The sequence below is a fragment of the Puntigrus tetrazona genome, unplaced genomic scaffold (assembly GCF_018831695.1).
Source record: "Puntigrus tetrazona isolate hp1 unplaced genomic scaffold, ASM1883169v1 S000001170, whole genome shotgun sequence".
NCBI lineage: Eukaryota > Metazoa > Chordata > Actinopteri > Cypriniformes > Cyprinidae > Puntigrus > Puntigrus tetrazona.
In genome coordinates this window covers 364,014-383,754 of record NW_025048756.1, presented here as the reverse complement: position 1 = coordinate 383,754, position 19,741 = coordinate 364,014, and the positions used below count along the sequence as shown (strand labels likewise).

Here is a 19,741-nt window from a genome sequence, read left to right as displayed (position 1 = left end):
GAGCAACAACAATTTCCCTGTCCTATTCAAAGCGTCCTGTAGCTGCAGCTCTACTCTGTTTTTTGTATTTAACTGAATTTAAAAAAAGGTGTTGTTGTCCATGAATTTTATTTATTACTTCACCCTTTATTTACTTATTTAAATACAAGCACGAGATATATTGAATGAAAAAATATAGAAGCACTACTTGAAGAAAAGTCTTGTGCTTTATTAAAACAAACATTAGCCTGTTAACATGTGTTTTGCACATGATGGAACAGTATCAGAGTGATCTTCTGAGCAAAAAAATAAAAACTGGGTGTACTTTTTAGCAAGACATGAAACGCTTAACAATAAGTACATATCATTGCAGTTTCCAAAGGAAATGAACACCAGCGGTAGTAAAACTCCCACACCTTTTATTCCTTTTCACACAGATTTACAGAGTTTTAATTGGTAAAGCATAATTTACTTGAAGAATATCATGTTGTGACTTCAAAACAATATTAATATGCTGGGAAATTTGAAAACTGATGCTTTTGAACTTAAGCGTCACACATAACACATGGATATGAAGCTGGATTTCATAGAAGATAGGTTTGCTCGGTAGCTCACAATATACGGAGACATACTGAAGAAGTTAAGAAGCTAAGGGTCATAGCCTATAACTACGGATCAACAGTTCAAATACGGTACATTGCTTCAACAAATATGTTTTATATCAGTTTTACATTTGTTAACAGTATGGGGTAGGTTTAGGGTTGAATTTGGTGCAGGGCATATTTCCAGGATGATAGTGCATTAACTTTTAGCAATACATACCTAAAGCCACGTATTATCAACGTAAAAAAAAAAAATGTGCAAGGATTCACGTATTGAACCTGTTTTATCACCACTCAGTGGACGGTTCTCTTTGAAACTGGGGCAAAACTTGCAGTAAGGTACATAAAAATGTTGTTAAAATATTTTTTTGAGACCAGGTTGTAAATGTTAGATAAACCTAGATAAATTTTGTTGTTCAGTTGTAGTAATACTGTGTATTAGCTAATTAATATAGTAAGGTTAATTCAATATTTATATATATTTATATTTATATATAAGTATTTTTGTCAAATACTGTTAACAAGCATATTCTGGAGTAAGAAAACATAAACCTTATGATCTTGTTACTGGAACTACAGATGGCATATTGAGCTTTAAGGTTTCTCTTTTGAATCTCCCATAAAAAAAAACCCCAACCTGTTACACGACAAATCGAGATAGAGAGATACAATTGTGCTTAGATGTTAATTTTCTATTTTTATTATAAACAGCATTTATTGAAAATAAAATTAAGCAATGTGCAGATGATTTTTGAAACTACATATACATTTGTTCCTATTATAATATATGCAAACTATTTGTATATTTAATGAACCTCAATGAAAATTTGTCAACAATTTCAAGTTCTTGCAGTTTGTTACAACATTTTGCAATGTTAAATCAGTTTTTCAGTCTTTCAATGGACAATTTCAGTTTTATATTTACATTAATTTTCATTCATGTCACAATTTCAGTTTCCAATCCTTCTGCCATGATACTATACACATGTTACTGCCTGATCTTCGAGGTGCTTTCACTGGCGTCCTCTAGACCTCTGAGTTGCCCGTTGAGGTGAACGTTGGGGTGTTTGTTGCGGTGCACGTTGAGGCACCAGCTGAGGTCCTTGTTGTGGTTGTGCATTAGAAGTAGCATTGAGTAAGGCACACCCAGATGTCAGACAGACCCCAGGAACTCCACGTAGTCCAGGATGACCCCTCAAACCAGACTGGCCAACATGGCCTCTCTCACCCATCCGCCCTGGTTGGCCATCAAATGCCTGGCCAAGTCGCCCACGCTGACCTAGTTATATGTGAAAAAAATGTCAAAATAAAATGTTGCGTAATCTAGCAATGTGCCAGTGAGACTCTGATCATTAGATCTCAGATGATGTTTGTATGGTAGTAGAGGTGAATTCTAATTTATTGTTAGGTTACCCTTTGGTCCCTGCTCTCCAATGTGACCAGGAAGGCCATAGCCTTTAGCTCCCTTGTCTCCTGGTTCTCCCCTGTCACCTGTGGCAAACACATTTCACTAAAATTAAAAAAAAACATTTAAATGTGCAAAATGCAAATAAATGTTGGTGGTAGTTGTGAAAGATTGGATAATTTTGTTTACAGTTTTGTGTGATCTCAGTCATCAGAATGAACTAGTCATTTCATCCATCTGAGTGGCCTTACATGTTATATATTCAACAGCAGAATTCCAATCATCAAGAATCAGGAAATCATGATGCAGCCAAAAAAACTGAATGAGGAACATACATGATTGCTTTACTTTTTGTCTTCTGTTCATTTGTCATAATAAATGAATCATTCTCAATGGACTCTTAATACAGTCGGGAAAGAAGCAATTGCAAAGTATCTTCATTGCTCAACCATTTGGTTTACATTTTTTACTTTAATATTATTTTAATTCTGTCATAACAAGGTAATATCATTGGTAAGTTTTCTTTAAATACTTCATTTGATCTATTCCTCAGTTGCACCTGTATACTCATTTGCCTCATTAATGCAGTTTGGCAGAGGAGATGCACATCTGTTCATGTTTAATAAAGCTATTACTTTTCTTCTGCTGACGCTTGCAGACTAACATTGCTTAAGGACACATGCGCTGATTCGTATTTATTTAATGACACATCCCATTCCAGAAGACAACAGTTCCTTGTGAAGGTGAATCCTTCATATAGGCTGCTCAGTTTTCCAGCTGAAAAGTATTTGTTATGCTGGTTTACTGTGCATGAACACAGCCAAGAACAATACAGCCAGATAACCATAGCATAGCATCTCTGTACCTTAACATGTTTTTCATTTGTGACTTATTACGCTATCCCGTGCAGCTGCATTTATTTGATGTGAAGGAACCAACATGCTGGAACACCCTTGTATTGATGCATGTTTAATAAGCTTTAAGTTTAATAAGCTTAATTTCAGTGTGAAAATGGTTTACCTGTTGAGCCCTGTCTTCCTTGGTCACCGGGTTCTCCATAGAATCCCTGCTGCCCAATTTCTCCTTTTAGACCATCAATGCCAGGATCACCCTATTATAATAGTGTTTGCAAAAATAACAAATGTATTTATTTTTAGCATTCAGAGTATGTAAATTTTGGTGATCAATGTTTTTTTTTTTTTTTTTTTTTGCTATGCTGATCTTTAAAAAATCCTCTTTACATAGTGTGCAGTTTTTTTCACAACCCTCAATTTTATAACCTTTTACATTTTACATGTTTGAATTTGAGGCTCTGTGAACTTTTATTCGCCTTTGGGCCTCTTGAGTGAATATGTTCGAGAAGTCTGAAAAAAAGATCTGCTTGAGAAATATGGAAAGGCTTTCCACTCCAGTGAAGGTGGGATGCTCTCCAAAAACCATTCAACACAGAGCAAGTGCCTCGTCTGTGACTTCCTATTTGTCTTCACAGGGACTTGGAAATTCTGAATGTTTTAATTCCAACTTATACTGCCAAACACTGCTGCACGCTCTCCAGAGGCCTTCACACTATGTACATATCAGACTTGACCTAGAAGAAAGTTGATGTATGGACCATGTTCTTCCTTAGTTTACTATGGCAAAGATAGGTTTAACATGTGCAAACTGTGATGTCTAAAACAAACCACGTCTAAATGCCTTTTGTTTCCAAGGCCAAGCAAAATTAATACTGTTCCAGGGTTGTTGTGAGCTTATTCTTCTTTGGGGCGGGTAACTTACAGGAGGTCCAGGTGGTCCTTTTGGTCCTGGGGGACCTGGAGCTCCCATTGGCACATCTCCATAGAGCGGACACACAGCCGCACAAGTCCTTTTCACTGAGTTGGCGAACGTGGACATCTGCTCCAGCACCACCCTCTTGCAGACCTCGATAACATGTTGAGCAGGAAGAGTGGGGCCCTAAGAAAGAGATCATTAGCACTGAAACATGGAGCTCATATCAGAGCACTTCTCGCCCGCGGTAGTCTGGAAACGGGTGGCTGTGTAATGAAGGAGAAACAAAGACGGCCAACAATATTTCACCAGCCTCATTATGGATTTACAGCCACACTAAATGAAAACCTTGCCCTGAGCTGCAGAGAAAGCCGCACTAATGAGAAGGCGTTTACTAGCGATCTTGACACCAAAATGGTTACCACATATTTCATGCGTACTATGCCAAGTGCCACAAGGGGCACTTTGAAGGTTTTGTCTGAAGGTGATGCTTGTTAATCAGCTAGGGAAATGCAAACAAAAACATTTAACAAACCTGTAAACAGACATTCATTTAGGTTTAGGTAAGGAGGAAAGGTTGATTTTTTTTACCTTCCTTAGGGACCATCAGTGGCTTATAGAACATAAAGTCGTAAAGTCCCTAGGGCAGGTGGAAGCAATTTTGACAATACGTACAGGCTAGGTAATAGGAGTGGAAACACAGTAGCTTCTACTATATCTGTTAAGATGAAAGTGTGTATTGATGTATAATAATACGTTTGTTCAGAAAATGGCATACTACTATCATTCTATGTTTCAATCAGTTTCAACCAGTTATGATATTGTAATGCATTTCATTCTTTTGTAATGTGATATATATGTTTTGGTAACATATCTTAATCACTAAAGTTTGCAGTTTTAAGATAGCTTAAAAAGATATCTTTCGGCTCCAGTCTGTCCAGCCCCTACATGCTGTAGAGCAGTAAGATGAGGCAGTAGCTGTGTTTCCATCCAAAGATTTGCATTAAACTTATGCAGAAAAATTGGATTATCCCATAAAACATATGCCAATAAAGCATCTTTAAGAGTCAAAAAGAACAAAAACATAACTTCCTGGTAAACTGTGGCACTAAAATTATATATGAAAATTAAAGCAATTATGAAAATTTGCATATTTGCACCTTAGAGTAGACAAAACACAATAAATGCAGTCAATGCTTCTGAAGGCGGATGCTGCTGTTTGGGAAAGCAGTTGTGTAAAACAGTTATAACACAGAAATACTTGACAGACTTTACTAATCCATTTCAGAATGACCATAACAACATATATTGCTGTGTGAATGAGTTCATTCAAGTTATCCGGTCTCATTGCACATAGTCACATTACTTTTTCAATATGCATGGAGGAATTTATTCAGTAAATGTGTTTCCATCATAGTTTATGCACATTTTTTCTTATCTGATAAAAAGTTTATCATACTCAAATCTGTTCATACGTTTTTTGATGAGCAAATGTATGCGCATCTTGGCGTTTTATGCAATATTCTAAATATGCATAAAAATAGTTATATGGAAACATAGCTAGTGTCTCAAAGCATAAGGGTGAGTGGCTCTTTGAACTGAAAGGGATGAAACTGTCTTGTTAAGTCTTATGATTTCTCTAAATCAGAATGTCAGTCTCTTCCTCCTCAAAGCAGGAAGTAGGTTAGTTATGTGTTGTGGAATGGATTTTCAGACTTACTGGTGGACCTGGTGGGCCCTGAAAGCCCACTGGACCACCGTCTCCTCTCACTCCCTTGGACCCAACACGTCCTTTTCTACCCGACTCTCCAGCAGGGCCTCGCTTTCCTCTACTTCCCTGTTGCCCTGGCACACCGGCGTCTCCTGCCTGGAAAACAAACAAATACAAACACACCCATAAACAAGCAAGTTCACTTTTATACTGTGTACATATTTCTGAACCATATCTCGAAAGAACGTCTGGAAAAAAATACGACATGGAACTCAAACAATACGCTGATGTGGCAATCGGTCGTGTATTTCCAAAACCAGCTTTGTAAATGTAATTCAACTACATTTGCGCTGCTGTTGTGGACAAACCAGACCCATCGCTGCTAATGCTTAGAAGTCGTCTCCATGGTGTTAATTAAACAGAAATGTGAACAATCTCTGAGACGGTCTTACCCTGCCTTTAGGTCCTTTGACTCCCTTTGCACCCTGTGGAAACAATGTGGCGTTGTGAGAAACTAGAACCATATGATAATGGAAATGTGTCAACAGGAAATGAAATGCATTTGAGTCAACAACTACCTTCTCCCCTTTGTTTCCCTGGACCCCTGGAATGCCAGTGTCACCCTGAAAAATACAAAAGCAGCCTTTGCAATTTTTGCAATAAATGTGATTTGTAATTTGAAATAAGTTGTTAAGGTGTTGCAAGAGGAAACCCTGAAATGACGGTGATGCTTTTCATCACTTTGTGTTTGTGTGAAAAGAGAGCTGTAAAACTTAGAGTAAAACCCTTTGCTTTAATGTGTCCTAATCAGAAAATTGCCCTGGAATTTGACACATTAGCCTGAGATCTAATTTTGTGTACTCTGGCTCTCAACTGCTCTACAGACGCTCTATACAACGAACATGATGTTCCAAATGTTTGCTACAATGTTCCTGCTACAAGTGACTATGTTTTTTTGTAATTCTTTTTGGATGGGTGCACATTTGAATTCTAGACTGAGGGTCCCATTTCATTTACTAAAATGAATAGTGGCAGGAATAAAACCAATACTTTCCATTTTCAAACTTTTGTATGCTTTCCATTTTCCAACCATGTATATTATATTACATAACATGTTAATACAACATCAGGCTGTTACCTTGATGACCAGTCGTTCATCTTTAACAAAGTATGTTCTGGTAAATGTGTCTTTACAGCGGTTAAGAGTCACTTATAGTAAAATCCATGTGATTCTGAAACAACGTTTAGATGTCAGATAACCACCGAGGAAAGAGAAAGTGTTTCCATATAATCACCATATAATCCTTCACCATCTGACACTAGAGTCCCTGTGAATATAAGATAATATGTTGATGAAATATGTTGATGAAAAGTCTTGTCTGCAGTGGCATGTTTAAATGAAGTGTGGAGATCTTCTAAGAAGTTTAGATATCAGCAAAGGGTTGATGCTGGAATGAGAACAGAGCAGCCAGCAGTTTTAGTCTAACACACTTTGTAGTGTGACTGCACTCAGAGCCAAGTCACTGGATATGCGGCCAAAAACTGCTGTGCTATAACCAGTGAAGAGCTGTGCTGCTCAGACATGACTCCAGTGTGAAAACATGTTCTGTGCTTACAGATGACTGCGGGTGTGTTCTGGCTTTTCTCCATTCACTTTTTCAGGACAATATTGCAGCAATTTGTCAAGGATTAAACAAATCTAATGACACGTTGTATTAGTATACATTTCACGAGTCTGTAAATGGTTGTCCATCACATCAGATGGTTTCCTGGTCACTATTCAAGCTCGTAGTACACTGATTCAGTATGCACAGATGTCAAAAGGACTCTGAAAAAGAAGATGTGGGCCTCATTTGCCCCTTTATTTTAGACTGTGGATCCTGGGATTTTTGGCTACACTACACCAATACTGACACACAATCTTATACATCTGCAGTGACCCCTCTATAAAGTTTTCTGCATGACAGAATTTTGATGAACTGATGTAGAAATATGTTAGATTTACAAGACAAGGATTGATAGCAGATGATTTACATCACACATTGTCCCTAGCCATGTCTAGAGATGTTATGTCTGTTTGCCTCTTAAAAGGTTCAAAATGCTCTCTTAATGAGAAATTTGGTTAAATTTGGGTTTAGTGGAGGTCATTACCTTGGGGCCTGGTCTGCCGGGTATACCCATGTGTCCCTATGAAGGTATGGCATGTTTTAGCATTTTACAGGGTATGAACTTTTATTTCAAAAGCTTTGGAATATTTGGAATATAGCTCACCGTTCTTCCAGGGGGCCCAATAAATCCTGGTCTTCCTGGCTTTGCAGCAGAGCCCTTGTAACCTTGCGGCCCCTGGAGATTATAGCACTTTATAAATCTACCAGAAGGCAGGGTGTAATTTTATGTCATAAAAGTCCAAGGTAAAATATTAAAGTGATATTCGCAAAAGTCACTTATAGCTCAGTGCAGTTGTCATTTCTTCATACGAGCACTTACTGTTAGTCCATGTGGGCCCATTTCCCCCAGAGGCCCTTGTTCGCCTTTTTCTCCCTGTGAAAAATATTCAAGCATGTTACATAAGCACAATCACAAGCAAAACTACACCCAATCAGACAGATGCCTTTGTAGAGATGGGAGTCATAAAGGACTTTTTGTTTAAGGACATTCAGATTTTATGTCATTTTATGCTATACATTTAGTTGCTAAATAGCAGTGTAAAAATACAACTGCTTCAGATGAAAAGTAATAATAAGAGTTAGTTTACCCTTTCACCAACTTGTCCTCGTCTTCCCTCGGGTCCCTGTGGTCCTTGATAAGCCTGCATGTGGTAATACCTTGAGATTAAAACCAAACTAGTGAGCATGAAACAAAGTGCAGTTGAAAGTCAATCTTTACCTCAATTCCAGGGTCTCCATCTCGCCCTGGCGAACCTGGATCACCAACTATACCCTGACATATTCAAAAGAATCAACACTATACATTCAGCTCATTGGTCACCAAAGTATTTGTCATCATAACTGCTTGACAAGTAACCAACCTTTTCCCCTATTCCACCAACTTTTCCTTTTGGGCCTTGATTACCCTGTGAAGAGTAAAAAAGATATCTACTGTATGTGCCATTAATGTTTCCATCATCCATCTGACCCATTTGAAGCAGCATGATTTTGGGAAAACTAGAATACCTACTGGCTTTCCCTTTTCCCCAGGTGTTCCTCGTTCACCGGGATCTCCCACAATCCCCTGTCACAGAGCAGAGAAAGAATATAAACATGCAGACAAATTCCCATGACATTTGTATGTATAAAAAAGGCCAGCCTTGCTGCTTGTGGTGTCAGATTTTATATGGCAGGATGTCCACCAAGTTGGGATCTGTATGTGAATTGAGCTTTAATTTACCTCAAACCACTACATTTTTCAAAGCTGGCATTTGTAAACAATTTTGTTGATGTTTAAATTGTGTCCCTACAGACAGTTTCATTCCTTTTCAAACCCCAAAAGATCAGGAATTTCAGACTTGTGGTGTTTCAATGAAACCATTGAATTTCTTTTACCAGCTGAAATGTTAAAAGAAATCCTAATAATAATCTTTATTTTGTTTATTTACAATGTATTTTTTTTCTTTTTGATTTGATAAAATACAACCTAAACATTTTTTTTGATGAGATTCACCCACAGTCCTTAAACATTTCACTTTGACCTCCATGAATACAGAACTATGCACATACGTAAATGATCCAAGGAGGTGTCAAATTTAAAATTTAAGATTGCTCCATTGGTATTAAATGTTGAGCAGCACAATGCCGAACGTCCCCAGTGTGTTTTTATACCTGCCGACCCCGTGGTCCTCGAGATCCTTCAGCTCCGGGTAAGCCTTCATTTCCCTGTTCCAAGAAGGAATGGGAATTGTGAGATTTCCAACTAAAGACAGCAACAAATGTTTTAGAGACAATAACAAACCAGAGTGAGGGAGAAAACATGCCTTCACTCCCTGATAGCCCGCAATCCCCTCGTATCCCCGTTCTCCTGCTGCACCCTGGGAGATGTGGTGGGGAGCGAATGAGTCATTCATATCCCCAATAACACAATCCATCTCACATATATTTTATCGAAGCAAAGTGTTTTCCAGCAGAACTTACAACTTCCCCCTGCTCGCCATTCTCGCCCCTCTCTCCAGGTGACCCTCGCACTCCCTTTGATAAGATACACAACATAACACTTACATAATGTGTAATGCATTGGTTACCTTGATGTGCTCAATCTATGATACAGCACATCATTTCTTTGTGTATTACTTTTAAAATGCAGTTACTGCACGAAAGGTTGCAATAAGCTACAACCACGCTGTGTACAAAGGTGATTTAGTAGACTACAATAATGCTGTTTTTACCTTATGACCTGAAGCTCCTTTGAGCCCTTTCAGGCCTTTGGATCCTCTGTCACCCTGTGCGAAAGAAGAAGATTTGTCATTATAAACTTTTGGATGTAATTATATAAAGACATCAGAATAGGGCACTTGGATGATGTATTACCTCCTGGCCTCGAGGTCCTCTCATGCCCTTTTCTCCCTTGATGCCTTCTTCACCCTGTGGAATGCAAGTTAACCGTTCATTGGATCTGAACAACAATGTCAACCAAGGGACTCTACAATGAAGCCACTCACCTTAGATCCAGGTTCTCCTATATGTCCATAATCTCCAGTGTTACCACGTATCCCCTGCAACAAGTAGTTCTAAGGTGAACGTTTGCTTGTAATTGTAAATAATATGTAACAGCGGCAACAGATGTAGACTTTAATTGGCCAATAATGTTGGCCTAAGACGTAAAGAAGTTGGTTCACGGTGCTGGAAAAAGACAGCATGTATTCCACTATATGACAGCCTGGAGCTACAGAACGGCTGGAAATGGTTCCCTCCATGTTAGTATAAAAATGCACTTGACCAAATAGAATCCTTAATCACACAACTGAACAACTGCCAGGGTTATAATAAAAATTAAAAAAAACTTACATTTAAAGGGCAAACAGTGGAAATCTAAACTTCATAAGCTCTGTGTAGTTTTTCTTCCTTAAAAATATATTGCAACGATGAATTAACGCTAACTATTTAATGCTTCAGAACATTTGTTCTTGCATCATAGAAATCAATTGCGAAATTTGGTATGATCAATTCCTTAATTTGTAAGCTATAATGAAGTGCCCTTTTGTTTGCACTTATCTCTGGAATTCATTTAAAGGGTTAGTTCACCCCAAAATTCTGTTATTAATTATCCATCCATTATCATTCGAAACCCGTAAGACCTCAATTCACCCTCAGCAGACAAATGAAGATATTTTTGACTAAATCATAGAGCTTTCTGACCCTTCAAGCGAACTAACACATTCAAGACCCAGAAACATAGTCAAGGACATCATCAAAACAAAAATAATGAAAATTTCTCAAGCAGGGCTTCAATCTCAGGATGCCTTGAGTCCCGTTCACACACTCCCCATTGGACCCCACATTCTGTCACTGCTATTTTGCATGATGTTCCTCATATTGAAGTTGCTATGCTCAAATGACTGGCCATTATCAAATGCTGAGTCACGTAACACAATAAGCGAGCAGCTCCCTCATTACATTATATAAAGCCACACTGAGCAATTAGTGGAGTAACCTCTGGGAACAGAGGTTCACAAAACACAGTAAAGACTTTTACAAACTCCTCTTGGCACAGAAGAGACCACACATGGCAGCAGATGTACAGTGTGTTTGCAGGGGAAATGCACTCAGTAGCCCCCAGCAGGAAGGCAGTAAACACAAAGTTACCCCCTCTGCTGCTGATTCCATCAGACAGATCGACTTTTGCAGCGGTCTGACTGTGCTGAATTACCAAAAGTGTGGGCGTGTATCTGGGTGGGAGATTGTAGGAAGAAAAGAAGGATAGAGCATGTGTGTTTTTGGAAAGAGAGGATAGATTCTATGACTGATTTACAGAAGCATCTTCAATGTTAATACTTAAAAAAGAGTCCTGCCGCATGCTGCCGGGCTGACTTTTAAAGATATTATTCTAGCACACCACATAGAACTGGACTCAGATCAAAGAGGTAAATTAGTCATAACTCTGGGGTGGAAAGAATCAAGTTTACCGCCCAAGGTCGCTCACGAACAGGATCTGTGCTTACATAGCCCAAATGTATACTAGTAATTGGATCCTGATGCACTATGCCATGTCCTTTAATTAAGCTGATCGGCAGACATTGTCCTGTATATTTGCAGGGCCTGTTTAGACTCTAATGGCTTTGCTCCCTTTGACTTTGTCTCAGAGACTCAGAGACTGACGCCACAACTAATTTTTCCGTTTATTTATTTATACTACTGCAACTCAAAAGCAAATGGGTTACGGTAAATATAACAATTCTGGAAGCATTTTAAATAATTTATTCACATTACACGTTGTGTCTCAGAATGTTTCCAACAGACTGCAACAATAGGGTTAAAGGGTAAAAATACTATTATTTTTTTGTTCTATGTTGTTAATGTGAACTTATCAAGAACTACCATTCCAGGTCAGAAGAGAGGAGTCTTAAGGATTGAGCCTGCCTTAATCAAATATTTATCTTAATTGAAATTAGACTTCCTTCCTGTGTTATTTGTAGTTCAGGTGAGTTAACCAATTGAGCAATGGTATTGGTGGGTTTTTTCTATACACATGTTAATGGATTAGAGCTTTCACATTGCATGCTTTTGAATATGATGTCTATGAAAGACAACGAGAATGGAAACCTTTTTCAGTAAACGTTTGAATTGATACAAATAATGAATTCATGTTGTGTTTGTGGTATGGGACTACAGCTGTGGATCAGTTATCAGTGAAAGCACAACAAGCTTTTGCTGTTTCTGCACTGCATGTATCCTGCAAACATGTGAACCTGCCGTTAACATTGTTGTCAACACTGACATTTTTGAATCTCACCATGTTGGTGAAATCATGACATGTATCAGACCTCATAAATGGCATCACTGACTAACACATTCATTCATGTACTGTGCAAATCTGCTCAAACATTCACCACTGCATTTGAGTGCAAATGCGTGAAGTCAGAAAGTTGTTAGGCCTTACTTTGTGTGATGTTACAGTCACTTAGCTTCTCAAATGACAGAAAAATCTGATCCCACCATTAAGACATTAAGGATTTCCAAAAGCCTGATTTTAATCAGGTTTCAAACCACATGGATGTGATGTGGATCGGTTTTGTAAAATTGGGGTTTTGTGCGGTTCAGGCTAAAAACAGCTAAAGGGATTTGAGCCATATAGTGTATGCCAAAAAATGCTTGTTTGTTGCCTGTCTGAACAAAGCCAAGAAGTGCTTAGAAACCTTCCCAGAAAACTAGAGATGGTTGAAACTGTCCAGTTTATGCAAGAAATTTAGAATGTAGACATCTCAGATAAGTGTTAAGAAGTCTCTTAAGAAGTGTTTATCCCAAGGTGTTAAGATTTGACTGGTTAGCATGCCACTGTTAACCTTAATCAGGTCTTAAAAGAATAATTCACCCAAAAATATTTTACTCACCCCCAAGCCATCCTGGGTGTATATGACTTTCTTTTTTCAGATAAAAAATGTATCCTGGTTCTTCCAAGCTTTGTGTTTCTCGTGGATAGTGGGTAGATTTTGAAGCATTGTAAATCAGATATATCCATTGTGAAACTAACCTATGCTCCTCTGGGGGTTATCAAATGTCCTCTGAAGCACATCTGTGGGTTTTTGTAACAAAAATATTTTTAGTTTTATTATATTAAATTATAACGTAAATAACTTACTTCGGTGAGAGCACTGAGTTCCGGCTTCTTGGTTGACTTCTGCCAGAACTCAGTGCTCATGGAAATAAGTTATTTACATTATAATATGTAAACTAGAAATACTTTTTGTTACAAAATCCCATTGATATGCTTCACGGGACACATGATAACCCATTAAAGGCATATTGGTAAGTTTTGTAGTTTACTGTATCTGATATACTTGGAAGAGCCAAAATATCAATCAATCAATCATTTTTATTTATATAGCGCTTTTAACAACACAGGTTGCATCAAAGCACTGTACAGTATAATGTAGAAGAGTACAATGACAGGGATGTATAATGACGAGAGTGACCAATTTCTTGCAGAGAAAATTCTTCAAGTAAATGCAGAGACGGTCTCTGTAATCAATTCGACATTAAATCACTAGAAGTTAAGTGTCCCCAACCAAGCAAGTCAGAGGCGACAGCGGCAAGGAAACAAAACCCCATCCATACAGAATGGAGAAAAAGAAAACCTTGGGAGAAACCAGACTCAGTTGGGGCCCAGCACTTAACTACTAAAATACTTAAAATACTATATTTCCTATACTTAACTCTTTTTTGAAGGGTTCTTAAACGCAATTTTTTGTTGTTTCATGGGCTTTGTCATGATATCACATTAATGTGATTAATTACATGGAATTTACAGCTGAGATTAGTGGCTGGGAAATCCTTCATTGTTCCATGAGCAAAGCTGGTTTGTTTCAAATCTATCTACAATGAAGTACCACTGAGATTAATGAAATGTAGACCTCCTTGGTTTGTCCTTTTAAATACACTGATATACTTCAAACAAAGTTTGTTTTCCTTCAAGGCAAATTTAATTTAAAAAAGGCTGAGCGACAGTACACTGTTTCCGAACATTCTGACACCCCTGCACTGCTGGAGTTGTGGTGTAGGCAATGCTTGCACATAAGCCTAAAAGTTCACATTCGTAAGCCAATTCGAACTGCCAAATGAACTCAAAATGAACTTCATTTTGGCCTGATTTTGTTCGAAATCACATAATTTCAGTTCGTTTTTTGATTTTGTTTGAAGAATATCGGGACCTTAAGAGTTCCTGCAATTTTCTGTTTTATTTTATTAATTAAACATTCCTAATTGCTTCAAATACTACATACCTGTCACTCAAGCACATTCTTATAACTTATAATGGGCTTCAGCTAGAGTACAACAGCTATCACTGATGGTAATTACTGTTGCTGTTGGTAAATACACATCTACCACAGGATGCTCTGCCGAATGAGACAAGCCACAGTGTTTACCATTTTCTCCAAGCTAGTTCTAACTCTTGTTTCCATCATTCTGTACTTCAGTAATGCTCCTACTGCCATTTTCCACAACTTCACTTCCCAGACAGGATCTATTCCAGGTTAATTCCCTCTCTCCTCCATCTCCTCTTTCAATCCTCTTTGCATGCTTTCATTCCTGTCAGTCCATGTTTGTCCATTAATACCCTCTCATTAAACCCAAATGACCAGCAACTACTGCTTGTTGTTTGTCCAAGTCAAACACAGCAGACTCCCACACTACAGTGAGAGATTTAAGACAGACCTCTTACCCAGTTTCCCGCTCTGCCTGGGTCTCCCGTATTCCCTGGCAGACCTCTGTGACCCTACGGAAGAAGGACACACTTGTAGAAATTGCATAGCAGAGTTTATTGTTTAGGAAGAGAGAAGCAAGGTTTTGGCCACCTTGGGTCCTGGGCGTCCCTGAACACCCGGCTGTCCGTGTACACATTTACAGGTGGCTCTTCCTCTTCCAGCAGTTAAGCCAATCTCAGCATATCCTCCACACTGTTAAGGAATGAGCTGATGAGAACAAGCCTACGGCCAACTGATGGTTCATGCGGAAGAGGGCAAGAGCCCACACACGGGCAGCTGACTCACCACACTGGACAGCTCACAGCAGCCTTCGGAGTATGCCTGATCCGCATCGCAGGAAACCTCCATCTTTTGCAGATCCACCTACACAAGCATACAGGTTCAACATATAGCTTAACAATGTTCTTTTATTTAGGATACATAAAACATTTAAATAGGATACGTTAAAACACAAGTGTGCTGTTAGTATGCTTTTACACTATAAACAAGAGAGTGCAATTTTATATATATATGCTTGGCTTATGTTGACTTGGCTTTATTACTATAGTATCTTTGGTCTAGACTCATACTTGATGTTTTCATTGAGATATACTAGAACATATGTTTACCTAATAAAATCTGCTAGACTTGATTAAATGAGGAAGCATGTCATCAGTAATGGCAACTCTCAAATCTTCAATTTTCTCTGAAAGTCTTTCAGTCACTCTCAAATCTCATTTGCTACTACGCATATTCAAACTTAGCATGTTTCAGTAGGTTATAAGATAACCTATAAATAAACCTATAATCTGATCATCGATTTAATTAGATTTTTTTCTGCAAAACATCACCTTTTGCATTACACAGAATTCATTGTTTTAATGGAATGATAATTCCTTGTAAAACTAGCATGTCCCTTGTACTCACCGAAACCGAGCGGTCACCTGCAGCCCTCTTGACGATGGAGGTAAAACCTTGCCGGATCAAGGGTCGTGGCTCATCCAAAGGCTCCACGCTGACCTCCTCACAGTCCACTAGCAGCTTCACCTGCTCTCCTTTTACACTCAGTGCCAGTTTGTGCCACTCACCGTCAAAGAGTTTTTCCACCCTTTCAAAGGTCCGCAGCATCTGTGTGCCTTGTTGGCTTGTGTAGAAGAAGTCCAGGGTTTTAGTGCCGCCCTGAAAACGAAGGCCCACCTGATCGTGGCCTTTAGGATCACTGACTTGCCACAGATTCCAGGATGTTTTAGCAGTGTCCTTGGGCACTTTGAAGGTGGCGATGACAGAGTAGTCTGACGGTAGACCGCTTGGGTAGATGTCGCTGGATAGAGAGATGGGTGAGAGCACAGTTCTGAAACATCTCCAAATAGCATAAAGTAGTGGTGTAAGTCACTCATTAAGACTTGTCTCTGTTGAAAGAGTTACTTTATTATTTTATAGTCCACTTTAGACATCTTGCTAACTATAAGTAACTTTGTAACTGCATGTCAACTAATTATCATTAACTTGCAACTACATCTACTAACTCGAGTAGACTGTTAGGGTAGGTTTAGGTGTAGTAGAATAAGCTGACATATACTTGCAAGGCAGTATGTTGTACATTATGGATCAATAAAAATAAAAAGCAGAGAGTCTAATAGTACTCTAATGACTGATAGTTGACATGTAGTTGCAATGTTAGTAGAGTGTCTATCCGAATAGAGTGTTACCCTGAAAAATGCAGAAAAGTGTCTACAACTCACAAAACTGTTACATAGAACCTGAGCTAATTCAAGCACGGCATTATGCTTTCTATTTATGTTGTGATACTGAATTATTACCATCTTTAAAACATGCTAATAGCTTAATAGCTTTTGGTACATATTCTGTTTAACTGGTGTTTTGCAGTGACCTTTTGTGAAGTTTTGCATTAATTTAAACCAAATGCTCTCCGATTGTTTCCAATTCAGTTTTCTGCTCCTGTTTGTTTTTAAAGAGTACCAGTTTGTTGAAATTAGCAGTTAATGTTTCCAAGAACAATGTTCATTTACGCACAGTGTGGTTCCATGGCTCTCTCGTTTTCTCTTTTGATGTTGTTGATCGCATTCTGAATCCACATTTGGTGGCTGTTTTACAGTCATGTACTTCTCATAATTATTTGGTCAAGTAGGGGATGTTAGTGGGAGGTAGCTGCGGACAGTATTATTGGCCCACACGCACAAAAGGAAAGACCCAGCACATGCCATAACCACAGCTGACATGCAGGAACAGCTGCCGAGGCTTGAGAAAAACGTGAAAACATAATGCCAACATTTCAGGACAATGACTGTGCTGTTTAGGAACAGATAGTTCTGTGTATGCATGCTATATAATGGTTGCGCGTATATCTGATAAAATTAAAATCAAACCCTAGATTATAGTAGTGGAATATTCTGAGAAGCAGGAGCAGGAAATGAGGGATATTGTTTGGAGGCGAGCGTGATTACGCTCAATGGAAAAGCAGAAAGAGTGGAAAAGTATTATGTCAGAAGGACGATATAAATACCTCGTGCTCTTCTTGAGGTGGAGGGACGGGTTAATGCGGTACGCCACCGCGTCAGGTTCAGACCCGTCGACCCTTCTCACCCCTCTAGACTCGGACAAGCGAAACTCTTCCAACAGGTCATATGCTATAAATAAAAGCAAAAGGGGCTGCTCAGAAAAAAAGGGAATTTCAAGGTTGATTTTACAGCAGAATATTCTGGACAAAATTGTAAAAATGCAACAATAGTCTGACTATGGATTTACTTAAGATACAAAACTTCGAGGTGATTGACAGTCTAAATAAAAATAAAAAAAACTGCAATAAATTAATTTAAGTCTAAGTCATGATTTATTCTCTGGTAATATGTACCAGAGAAATAAAGGAAAGAAAAACCTAATGGAAATTTTGGGATATTTATATGGAATCTGGATGTGGAATTAAGCTGACAGATCAGTTTCCACAAAAAAAAAAAAAAAGTGAGACTGAAAGAGACAGAGTTCAATCTTCATCAAGCAGCCCTACTGGCCAGGAATAACTTAAACTGGCCCGTGCTTCCCTCTACTGGTCAATAAGAGGAGCAAATATACTCTTTCATAGCCGTTTCACTGTTGCTCACCTGATACCTTGCTGTCAGTAGTTGCCTTTAGAATTCTGTTAGAATTTAAGGTCAGTTTCATTTACTTTGAGACACATTCTAACAAGATGCCGAATGTTGCGGACAGTTAGATTCTTACTTGGTAATTCTTGACATCTGACAAGGCCAAAGACAGCCAGCAGGATTGTGATAACCAGCATTTTGTTCAAAGCTGGAGCTTTTGAAATGAAGATTGTTGGAAATTAAATGTGCCTGCAAAAGGGAGAAAGATTGCAAATATAATGGTAGAAACAACTTTAAAAAGTTGTATGACTGACACACACACCCTGTATCAATGCAATACAAAATTATATTTTATGTAAATGCTCACTCAAAATATAAAAATATACATTATAAAAGTTCTGCTAATAATATAAATGTGTTATTAACTTACATTTCAATTCCAAATGCATTTGAAATTAGGAGATAACACTTTGAGATAACACTAACAAGATGCAATTCACAAACATTTTTTACAAAACTAATCAGATCAGATGCGTTTATAATAAAACACACATAACTGTAAGCATTTAACTTACAAAGGTCTGAAAACCTATGACAATCAATAATGAAAAAAACATGAATATATGCACTGATGCAATAAAAAGTACAGATTTAAGTTCAACTTTTCAAACTGTGAAGTTTACATGCATAACACACATTCACCTTTTAATTGAACTAAACAGTAGTGGCTTTTACCTTTATATCTGCTAAAAGCATATGTCATTTACTTACATATTCTTCCAAAGCAAGTTCACTGCAGATTGTTCCTTGGCTGTTCCCACAGTGATCATAAAGACAAATTTAAAGAAGCATCTCTGGTCCCAATGTTGACTTCAGCCTAAACCTGCTTAGACGAAAACCTGATCCATGAGCTCCACTCCACCCTCGGGCCCAACAGGCCTTCATCTCTCCAACACATTATCCTATGCAAACACCGACCTCCACATTCTTCACACAATGACTCTGCAGTCAGATATTGCCGTTTGGGGGGACGTTTTTAGCTATATTGGTGTGCTTATGCTCATTTTAGGTGGCCAGTGATGTTTAGGCACCTGAATCATAGATGCTACCCAAAAAGGACAACTAGATTTTTAAACAGATTGTATACTGTATTTTATTATTTGGCTTAACAAAAAAAACAGCGGAAAATTGAGCACTAAATGCTCCCCAAACTGCATGCTGAACATTCAGATAGGATAAGCATTAAAAACAAGAAAAGGCAAACTATCTCTATTAAGTCTACAGTAGACAGTGGATCACTGTCTAGATAGCGCACTAGGAGGCAGATGTAGTATGTCACGGATAGGCACTAGCAGAGCTCTGCAAACATTCTGTACGCCACAAACTGACCTGCTCTTCTAAACTATTAACCAGACCTTAGTGCAAATAATTGTATTTAAAGATATAGAATTTATTTATATATTGTTTTGAACTCCTCACAACTATTTAATAAATAAACTATTATTTTAATTTTAATTTTATTTTTTTCGGTGCCTAATGGTTGGAGGCAATGTTTCATTATATAAACTCTGCAATGACCCAAACATATCCCTGTCCCCCTATATATACATGTTTGTACTCTTAAAAGGTAGATATTAATACCTTAGAATTAATGCAATTGCGGGAGTATTGTGTCACGTTTACTCAAAGTACTCAAAATGTCATAACAACTCCACTGGGTAATACTTTGAGAAAACAAGCACTTCTCGATGATGGCAGCTTTATTCAACTGCCATCTTAATTCTC

General features: G+C 38.2%; 1 protein-coding gene across 1 annotated transcript; it reads right to left on the bottom strand.

The window, feature by feature from the left end:
* Window positions 1-1,333: 1,333 nt before the first annotated feature.
* Window positions 1,334-18,153, bottom strand: zmp:0000000760 (collagen alpha-1(IX) chain). Its single transcript, XM_043234608.1, has 26 exons — window positions 18,093-18,153; window positions 17,380-17,503; window positions 15,783-16,176; window positions 15,162-15,239; window positions 14,967-15,068; window positions 14,834-14,887; window positions 10,116-10,169; window positions 9,985-10,038; window positions 9,843-9,896; window positions 9,592-9,645; window positions 9,435-9,488; window positions 9,283-9,336; window positions 8,642-8,695; window positions 8,493-8,537; window positions 8,351-8,404; window positions 8,220-8,273; window positions 7,952-8,005; window positions 7,736-7,807; window positions 7,616-7,651; window positions 6,043-6,087; window positions 5,917-5,949; window positions 5,474-5,620; window positions 3,763-3,939; window positions 3,007-3,097; window positions 1,995-2,072; window positions 1,334-1,860 (listed from the first exon to the last, which is right to left on the bottom strand). Exons 1-26 carry the CDS (start codon window positions 18,151-18,153, stop codon window positions 1,595-1,597), a joined length of 2,343 nt encoding a protein of 780 aa, XP_043090543.1. The 3' UTR covers window positions 1,334-1,594.
* Window positions 18,154-19,741: the final 1,588 nt, after the last annotated feature.

Coding starts and splice junctions, on each gene's coding strand:
- zmp:0000000760 (XM_043234608.1), bottom strand. CDS start 18,153: ATGCTGGTTATCACAATCCTGCTGGCTGTCTTTGGCCTTGTCAGATGT. Junction 16,177..17,379: donor CACCTCAAGAAGAGCACGAG/GTATTTATATCG, acceptor CTCTCTATCCAG/CGACATCTACCCAAGCGGTC. Junction 5,950..6,042: donor AGGGAAACAAAGGGGAGAAG/GTAGTTGTTGAC, acceptor TTGTTTCCACAG/GGTGCAAAGGGAGTCAAAGG.